General features: G+C 59.9%; 1 protein-coding gene and 2 non-coding genes across 3 annotated transcripts; 1 reads left to right on the plus strand and 2 right to left on the minus strand.

Moving 5' to 3' along the window:
* Window positions 1-308: 308 nt before the first annotated feature.
* Window positions 309-5237, minus strand: PLLP (plasmolipin). Its single transcript, XM_063332539.1, has 4 exons — window positions 5058-5237; window positions 1596-1769; window positions 1051-1170; window positions 309-971 (listed from the first exon to the last, which is right to left on the minus strand). Exons 1-4 carry the CDS (start codon window positions 5178-5180, stop codon window positions 858-860), a joined length of 531 nt encoding a protein of 176 aa, XP_063188609.1. The 5' UTR covers window positions 5181-5237; the 3' UTR covers window positions 309-857.
* A 1099-nt stretch (window positions 5238-6336) lies between these two features.
* TRNAL-CAG (transfer RNA leucine (anticodon CAG)) lies at window positions 6337-6419 on the plus strand. The gene has a single exon. It is a non-coding gene; the product is annotated as a tRNA-Leu (tRNA).
* A 145-nt stretch (window positions 6420-6564) lies between these two features.
* On the minus strand, window positions 6565-6647 carry TRNAL-CAG (transfer RNA leucine (anticodon CAG)). Its single transcript has one exon. It is a non-coding gene; the product is annotated as a tRNA-Leu (tRNA).
* Between the last annotated feature and the right edge of the window lie 2782 nt (window positions 6648-9429).

The raw sequence follows: 9429 nt of genomic DNA on the forward strand, positions 1-9429 counted from the left end.
GGTGGTGCTGAGCCTAGAGGAGGAGGGAGCACGTGGAAGCCCCCGGCACCTCTTTCGCCTTCTCGCCATCTTGGACGCAACGCTCTGTGTGCTCACGTGTGTGTGTGTGCGCGCGCGGGCGCGTAGGTAAAGCAAAGCACGGCGAAGCCTCAGACTTGCCGCCTCCTGCCTGGGGCCAGGCTGCGGTGCCCGTGGGCGGCAGGAAGGGGCAGTCGCCTCTGCCAGTGACATCTCTGCTGCCCGCTCTGCGCTGTGCTGTGTGTCCCGCCTTCTCACGAGACGGAGATTTTATTGACAGGCTCCAGAGCTGGCTTTAGGAAGATTTTTATTTAAAGCATAAAATTTGTGCTTCCATTTTTAGAAATCAATACAAGAAGAGTTTAGATGTTTTCCTTTGCTTAGCCTACATCCTCCAGCTATGCTGCTGTTTATGTATCATGTTAATTGGAATTACGCTGTAGCTGCAAATGGCCAGAGACAGGAGCCTGGGCTTGGTTTAGTGAATTTTAGTACTGGAATGTGCCGAATTGGCTGAGCCCCGTCAGCGGAGCTGCTCCGGTGAGGATCTGGATGAACCCCAATGATGACGATGACGAGCAGAAGCTTCAGCCTCCAGCGAGTCCGTGTCCTCCCAGCGAGGCTGTTGGTGACGGCGCTGGTAGGTTTGTGCCGTGGGCACATCAGCTGGAAGCATCATCAGAGACCCCAGAGCAGCATCCATGCGACCCGGTACTGACCATCGCTGCCAGCACAGGCTGGTCCAAGAACAAGACCTGGTGGCACGCAAGGCTACGAGCCACCGAGCCCGGCATGAGCTGACCCAGGGTGGCCTATGGCTGGGCTTTGCTGTCCACTCCTTACGCGTGGTCAGTCACTTGGCTGGTGGCCGCGTTGCTGCCGAGCCCTTTCCAGGCGCGGAAGCTGAAGAAGGTGCTCACCCCGTAGGCGATCATCGTGAGGCAGGCGAAGAACTGGAAGAGGAGCACACCCCATGTATGAGCGCGGTGGCCACCCCAGCCCCGCGGCCCTCATCTTCCCATTGCTACTTACAGATGCCGCAGCTCTCCGGTTGTAATCCCACTGCCGCCAGGACGTAGGCTGGACGGCGGCCGCACATGTTACGAAGGCGGTGATGTACAGGACAGTGGCTGTAGCGTTGAAGATCATCAGCTGGGGAAGGCAAAGAGGAGGTCGTGAGGTCTGGGCTCAGGCTTGTATGTGCTGGGATGAGCAAAAGGCTCAGTTTCCCGTTCCTCCCTCTTCCCCAGGAAAACCAGAGAAGGGTCCAGCCCCTTGAACTGGGACCAAACCTCAGGCTGACATCTCATTAAATGCACCCCAGGTTGTGCTGAGAGGTTTCACACCATGACTGCAGCAGTGACGTGGTGGCTGTTACTTTCTGGATTGATACAGGGCTCCTTGTTTTGAAAAATTTCTAAGCAATTGAGGGGCAGAATGAAACAATGTCATTGTGCAGAGTGCAGGGGACTTTGTTCCATCAGCCCAGGAGAGCCTGAAGCCCTGGTACTCTCGGACCATCTCCCCAGGATGTTTCCCACTCGGTTTCCCCCCCTCACTCCGTCTTGGCTACGTACCACGAGGGGCCAGGGGATCATATAGAACTTCAGCGGAAGTTGCAGGAGGTAAGTCACGAAGAAAAGGACTGTTAATATCCAGAAGAAGATGGACACGAACATCACCCATCCATATGCCGCGTGGAGGTGGTACGTTGTGTCGGCAATGAGTGCCCACACCAGTAAGCCGAGCACCTGCGGGGTGAAATGGGGAAGTGTTCAGGTGGTGGTTCCTGCAGGTGGAAAGCTGAGCATGGTCCAGGAGCCCGCGCTCACCAGCACCTACGGTCGTTGGGTCGCCCTGGCTCCAGCAAAGCGGGGACATGCGAGAGCCACAGAGCAGGGCTGGGCCCTGGGGACAGCTCAGGACGGGGAGCCCCCCCGGGACCCTCGTTGCTCAGGGATGGGTACAAACCCAGGAGCTGGTACAGGGATGTCCTGCAAGGCAGGATGGGTGAAACATGGGCATCCTCATCACCAAAGGTCCCTTCTCAACCAAGAAACCGCCATGCCCAGAGCCACTCTGTGCAGGTGCTGGCTCAGCTTTAGGGACATCTCGTGGGCTGGATGAGAGCTGGACATGGGGGCTGCTTGGGGCCCCAGCTCAGCCTTGACCTCTCCCAGGTGCAGCATCATTTAGAAAAGAAAAAAGCAAGCTTCTCAGCTTCCCTCCGCTGTTTGGTCAGGTCTGGTCTGGTCTGGTTTATACCTCCTGTATGTACACCTTCCAGGGCTCACCTTTCCCCGTTAAGCAGGTTTAACTGCATAGCAGTTACAGCACCCTGTGCCTGCAGAGCGACCCACAAAAAAACAGGTAGGTGAGTCTGTTCCTGGGTCTGCTCAAGGACAAATAAGCAGAACTGGGGCAGGGCCGTTTTCTCCCCTCCCCGCAGCCCCCGGCACAGCCGCAGGGCAGAGGCGGTGGCAGGGAGCAGATGCCTGGCAGGCAGGGATGGAAGAGCCCAGCCTGGGTGGCGTTGCATTTATTCTTATTTTTTTCTCTTTCCCCTGTGCTGTGTCCGCCCCTGATCTCTGGACCCTGGAGGAGATGCAGCCCTGCTTCGCCCGCAGCCATGGGGATGGGGAGCAGCTGCCTTCACCATCCCCTCCCCGGGGAGCTCCCTGGAGCAGCAAGTTTATGGGTGTATTTTTACTTAGAAATGCCCTAACCCACGATGGAGCAAGCAGAGGCTGAGACACCGGCACATAGCGACGGCGCCTGGAAACACAAAGGCTGTTGCGAAGCACATGGTGCTTTCTGTGATTTGCCCTGTTCGTTCCGCAGCCTCAACCACAGCCCGTGCCCCGAGAGACAGAGCCGGGGCTCCGGCAGCTGGGGGAGGGCTGGGGAGCTCTGCTTCACCGTCCTTCATCACCTCCTGGCTGGACCAGAGCGAAGTCGGGAGCCTTCCTGCCGCTTCCTTCCGCTTGAGCGTGGTGAGACACTGGCCCAGGTTGGCCAGAGAGCTGGTGGAGGCCCCATCCCTGGAGACATTCAAGGCCAGGCTGGATGAGGCTCTGAGCAACCTGATCTAGTTGAAGATGTTCCTGCTCACTGCAGGGGGGTTGGAATAGATGGCCTTTAGAGGTCCCTTCCAACACAACCCATTCTGTGATTCTGTGATTCCTGGGGAGCAAGGATGCTCCAGCCCTGCACCCTCCACATTTCCCATCACAAGCGAATGCCCCAGGAAGACGCCCATGGCAAGGCTGGGGTGAGAACATGTCCCAGATGCAGCAATGGTGCATTCTGGTTCCCAGCTGGGGTTGGGATCTCTTTGGGCAGAGCCAGGTGAAGCCCCCAGCACCACCCGGCTCCTGCACTCACCTCCGCTTTGGCAGGGAACCAGCGGAGTCGTCGCCCACCAGTGGGGAGAAGGGCTCTTTGGAAAAGCCGCTCTGCCCCTGCGTAAGCGGCATTGCTCATTGTCACTGAAGAAACACAACGGCCTTTGTCCTGCCCGAGTACAACGCCCTGGTGCTCGGCTGCCCCGACAATGCCGCCTTGTCTCTCACATCCATTCCTAACACTCGTGATCGCAAAATATGTATTGGGAAGAAACATGTATAGGAAAAATCCTGGTGTGCTGCAGGAGCGGGTGGCAGCATGTGCGAGCTGCCCTGCTCCGGCGGCTGGGGGGAGAAAAGCAGGAGCCATTCGGAGAGAGGTTTGGGGGGGCAGCAGGGCTCAGCGGACGGGAGCTGGGCGAGCGAGTTTAATGGGACGGCCCCAGCAATGGGCTGGAGAGGTGTGACCAGGTGTGGGTTTGAAGGGTCCCTTCTGCTGATCTTGGCTCCATCTCTCTTTTCTCATCTTCCTGCAAGACACCCCCTGGCAGTGTCCTTCCCCGAGCCTTCCCTGAGCGTCTGCTCTGTGTCACAACCAGCGCAGCCATGCCCAGGGGTCGAAAACTGGAGCAGGGAGCCAGCTGTTTATGAAGGTATTATTAGATGTAAGGAAGTTCTTTACGCTGAGGGTGGTGAGGTGCTGGCCCAGGTTGCCCAGAGAGGTGGTGGAGGCCCCATCCCTGGAGACATTCAAGGCCAGGCTGGATGAGGCTCTGAGCAACCTGATCTAGTTGAAGATGTCCCCTATCATTGCAGGGTGGGTGGACTAGGTGGCCTTTGAAGGTCCTTTCCAACCCAAACTACTCTGTGACTTTGTGATTCTATGTTTCATGGCAGCTGCTCAGGGCATGTCCCGCTGCCGCCCCCCACAGCCACTGCCTGGGGGAGAGGGGACGAGCAAACAGGCTCCCTCCCCGGCAGCAGGGCAGCACCTGGGGCAGACATGGGGGGAGGTCACACGTGGCCCCGCACGCAGCCGAACTCCCACCCCTACCCACACACTTTGCACTGGACGCCCCAGCTCCCACGGGAGAGCAGCAGCAGGAGTTCATTCTGCGGTCGCCCCCGACGCTGAAGCAAAGGAGTAGGCGATGCCGCTGCCTGGTTTTAATGGCGCAAAGACCCTGGGGCTTGTCTGAGAGCGGCCGCCAAAGCCTGGCTGCCGGGGAGGACACCCTGGAGGGCTGAGTCCTGCGGGCGGCACCCCTGGAGCAGCCCCGACACACCTCAGTCGGGGCCACCATGCTTCATACAGCCCCCCCTCCACCCCGGACCCTGCCAGGATGGGACCCCCTGGCTCCTGCCCTGTGGGGATGCCTATGAGGATCGGCCCACACCTGGCGCTGGCATCGAGCTGGGTATCAACCGGGAAAGGGCGTGAGGAGAAGCAGCCAAACGTTCCTCTGGCTTCAGAGAGGGAAGGAGGAGAGAAGCGGGGGGGCTGCGGGATGTCTAATGAGGTTTAGAGGTTAATTGGGGATGGAGAGCAAGGATGGGGCAGGGATGGCAGCCTAAGGGAAACCGAGCCGTTTCCAGCCAGGGCGAGAAGAGAAGCGTTAGGGTGGGTGATGCGCTGTGGGATGGCCGCCCCCCACCCGAGACACCCCGCCCCGGTGCCCCTTCCTCGCTACTCACGGCCTGGGCGACCATCAGCCCCCCGAGCGGCGAGCGGAGGAAGGCGCCGTCCAGAGCGGGCAGGGCGGCGTAGGGGCCCGGGGAACCGCTGCGGGTCCGCGGGGCGCCGGGCAGCCCCGCCATACCGCGGGCACCGGCACCGGGGCGGCCCCGGGACGCCGCCCGCCCCTCCCCGGGCGGGGCCGGCCCCGCCACCTCCCCCGGCCGTCGCCAGTGGGGCTGCGGGGGGCCGGGCCGGGCTGACCCCCCGCGAATGCCCCAGCATCCCCACAGCGGGGAGATGCCGCGGTCCCTCCCTCCCGCGCCGCCCCGTCCCCTCCGTACCGGGGTCCCAGCACCGGGCCCGGCGCCCCGGGATCCCCCGCCGCCCCCGGCTCTGCTCTGCCCGGGGCATCCCCAGTGCCCCGAGCCGCTCCCGCTCAGCTCCGTGTCCGCCAGCGCCCGGGGCCGCCTTCTGGTCCCCGAGCGTGTCCCGGCGCCTGGGGCTGTTCCTCCCCAGGGCCAGGGCATGTCACCTTGTTGAACCACAGAGCGGTTTGGGTTGGGAGGCACCTTCAAAGGCCGCCTCGTCCAGCCCCCCGCAACGAGCAGGGACATCTTCAACTAGAGCAGGTTGCTCAGAGCCCCGTCCAGCCCGATCTGGAATGTCTCCAGGGATGGGGCATCTCCCACCTCTCTGGACAACCTGGGCCAGCGTCTCACCAACCTCAACTTCAGCAGGTTCCCGTCAGCCCATTTCTCCAGCCTGTCCAGGCCCCTCCGGATGGCAGCACAACCCTCTGGAGCACCAGACACTCCTCCCACTTCGGTACCATCTGCCAGCCTGCTGATGGGTGCCCCATCACCTGGATCGTTAATGAAGATGTTAAATGGGACTGGACCCAGTATGGCACCCCCAGCGCTGGTGAGTGGGCTCCAGCTAGGCTTCATGACTGGATACCAGCAGCCTGTCTAGCGGGATCTGATTGGAGACGATGTCCAAGGCTGCGCAGAAGCCCAGGTAGACAATATCTGCTGCTCTCCCCTCCTCTGCCAGTCCCATCAGCGAGCTGGGCTCCTCCTCCTGGCTGCTCCTGGTGACCTTCACCTGCCTGGGGATGGATCCCGGGGGGTTCCACCGCCCACCACCTTCCCGGGGGTGGGACGAGGCTGACCGCCCGGTCGCTGGGAGGTGACACCCGCCGTCCCCCACTCACCTGCCCCCTCCCCCCACGACTGCCCCGGCACCACGGCGAAGGCTGGCCTGAGGAAGTGCCAGCGCGGAGAACGGGCACGACGGGTCAGGATGGCCGAGCGGTCTAAGGCGCTGCGTTCAGGTCGCAGTCTCCCCTGGAGGCGTGGGTTCGAATCCCACTTCTGACAGTTCCCTTTTGCCCCGCCCAACGGCAGCTTTTTCCGCCTGGAGGGGGCGATTAAAGAAAAAATTAAACCGCGACGCAATTAAACTCGATTAGCTTTAATTGAGGGTAAAAGGCAGTTCTCCCCGCAAAAAAAAACTATTGCGAGTTGTCAGAAGTGGGATTCGAACCCACGCCTCCAGGGGAGACTGCGACCTGAACGCAGCGCCTTAGACCGCTCGGCCATCCTGACAGCGCTGTGGGCTTCTCGGCCCCGCGGTACACGAGCGTACGCTGTAGCGGCTCCCGCCCCAAGTGGCCCCGGCCAGGCCGGAGGGGGTCGGCCGCGCCGGTTGGGCTCCCCCGTCCCCTTCTCCGAGGTTCGGTGGGCGCCGGGGACCTGCACCTTCCTCCCGCCGGGCCGGGGGTGAGGGACCGGCGGCCCCGCTGTGCGCAGGTGTTTGGCCTGACGCTGTCTGTGCCTTCGGGGCTTGTGGCAAATTCTCCGCGGGCAAAAAGCTCCTCAAAGGCTGAATAAAATTGTCGTCACTGCCCTGGACAAGTCTCACAACTGGCGTTCCCCACGTAGGAGGGAAACCGCCATGGCCATGCCTGGGAAAGCGGCGCAGGCAGATAAATCATGAGGGAGGGTGAGTTGCCCGCTGGCATCACTTCCACCTCCTGGCACAAACAGCCCGGGAAAGTCCCTCCGGGGATGGGGACAGGGACGGGGGGAAGCAGGGAAGTACAGCACAATGGTGGGAAGGGTGAGTCAGCGTCCCGCACCTGGCCGCCATCACAGAGCCTGGGGCAGCACGAGGACAGGAGACACCCCGACACGCTGGAGGGACGGGATGCCCTCCAGAGGGTCCCCGACAGGCTGGAGAGGTTCGTCTGTGCCAAACTCATGAAGTTCAACTGGGCCAAGTGCAAGGTCCTGCACCTGGGTTGGGGTCACCCCAAGCACAAATCCAGGCTGGGCAGAGAATGGCTGGAGAGCAGCCCTAAGGAGAGGGACTTGGGGGTGTCGGTGGACGAGAAGCTCAACACGACCTGAAAACATGTGTTGGCAGCCCAGAAACCCCCCGCAGCCTGGGCTGCATCCCCAGCAGCGTGGGCAGCAGGGCGAGGGGGGGGGATTCTGCCCCTCTGCTCCGCTCTGTGAGACCCCCCTGCAGTGCTGCCTCCAGCGCTGGGGCACCAACAGCAGAAGGACACGGAGCTGTTGGAGCGGGGCCAGAGGAGGCCCTGGAGATGCTGGGAGGGCTGGAGCCCCTCTGCTGGGAGGACAGGCTGAGAGAGCTGGGGGGGTTCAGCCTGGAGAAGAGAAGGCTCCAGGGAGACCTTCCAGCCCCTGCCAGTCCCTAAAGGGGCTCCAGGAAAGCTGGGGAGGGACTCTGGAGCAGGGAGGGGAGCCACGGGACGAGGGGAAATGGTTTTAAACTGAAAGAGGGGAGATTTAGGTGAGATATTGGGAAGAAATTGTTTGCTGTGAGGGTGGTGAGCCCCTGGCCCAGGTTGCCCAGAGAAGCTGTGGCTGCCCCATCCCTGGAGGGGTTCAAGGCCAGGCTGGACGGGGCTTGGAGCAACCTGGTCTGGTGGGAGGTGTCCCTGCCCAGGGCAGGGGGTGGCACTGGGTGGGCTTTAAGGTCCCTTCCAACCCAAACCATTCTATGGTTCTATGATTCTATGACCCTCCACATTGTACACCTGCTTATTTTCTCGTTTAGAAGAGGGACCAGAAATAGCCAACGGTGTCCCTCTGAGGATGTGATTTAAGACAACTATTCACTATGTGGGCCAGTTGCAGAGAAGTCAGCACATTTCTCTACAGAAAAACAGAAATCCTCTCAGCACCCCTCGGCAGCTCCCACTGCTTCTTCAGGGTATATTTAATATCGGTTTTACGCAATACAAAATGTGGTATTGCATATTTTGGAGAAGTGAGGACTGCTAGAGGACTGAAGGAGATGCCAGCACATGTGGCACATGGGACCAGACCTTGCTGGAACAGGAGGTGGCGTGGTCTTGGTTGCACATCACACCGGTGATGAAGGCAAAGCAGATAAAATGTTGCTAAGGAAGAAAAGACCTTGGGCAATCGAAGAACTGTATCAGCCCGTAGACAGCAAAAAGACACAAGGAACCTCACTTGGGAAAAATGGTATGTTCCGTTAAAACCACAAGGTTGCTGGTTGTTACAAAGTGTTGAAAATAAAAAAATAAGTGTCCTTTAGGTGAACTGAGCTCATTGCAATGTGAAAACCACACCTCCACGTCTCAAGCTATAGGCCTCCTCAGCGAGACCTTACTCACTGAGCATGCGTAGGGAGTTACGACTGTGCTATACCTTTAATTTGAAGCAAAAATACCAGTAGCCAACAGCAGCTTGTTGCGAAATCATGAGCTGCCAATAATAAGTACAGCATGCTAATTCATCAGTTTTTGTAAAATAGAAAAGCTTACAATGTATAACCCAGATCTGGGACAACACCATGAGCGGCTGCAGCTGAAACCCCCTCACTGCTGCTGAGCCCCAGGGGGGGACCGAGGCCCGGGTCTGGCCACCAGGCATGCGCTCCCCAGGGGCTTGACTTCAGCCTTTCCCAGAAATGGGCTTTTCCTTGAAATACTTCAGCTGGCAACTCAGAGAAAGATCCGTACTGAGCCTGCCTGCAGCTTCCCACCCTGCCAGCCCATAGGTATGGCTCAGAGGAGCTGTTCTTGGCCGTCTTTCCATGAGGCGCCGCTACGAAAGCAAGCTGGGAGAGCAGCCAGGCGAGGGAGAAGTGAATGGGAGGCGGAAAGGGAAAAAGCCACATCCAAAGTGACATAAACAACCAGCGGAGAAAGCTATTTTTTGAACTTTTCGGTCAGCTCTTTGTCCTGCGGTGAAAGTCCTGGTGGCCTCAGAGGGGAGATGTTTATCTGCGGCAACATGCAGCGTCTCAACCAGCAGGAAATGATAAAGCAGCGCTGAAATCATCTCCTCCCTGTGGCCCCTCGAGGCGCGGGTCCAGCTCCTGTGTGGGATC

Source organism: Chroicocephalus ridibundus, chromosome 4 (assembly GCF_963924245.1).
Source record: "Chroicocephalus ridibundus chromosome 4, bChrRid1.1, whole genome shotgun sequence".
Classification (NCBI taxonomy): Eukaryota; Metazoa; Chordata; class Aves; order Charadriiformes; family Laridae; genus Chroicocephalus; species Chroicocephalus ridibundus.

Coding starts and splice junctions, on each gene's coding strand:
- PLLP (XM_063332539.1), bottom strand. CDS start 5,180: ATGGCGGGGCTGCCCGGCGCCCCGCGGACCCGCAGCGGTTCCCCGGGC. Junction 1,770..5,057: donor GGCTGATGGTCGCCCAGGCC/GTGAGTAGCGAG, acceptor TTCACCCCGCAG/GTGCTCGGCTTACTGGTGTG. Junction 972..1,050: donor ACCGGAGAGCTGCGGCATCT/GTAAGTAGCAAT, acceptor CTCCTCTTCCAG/TTCTTCGCCTGCCTCACGAT.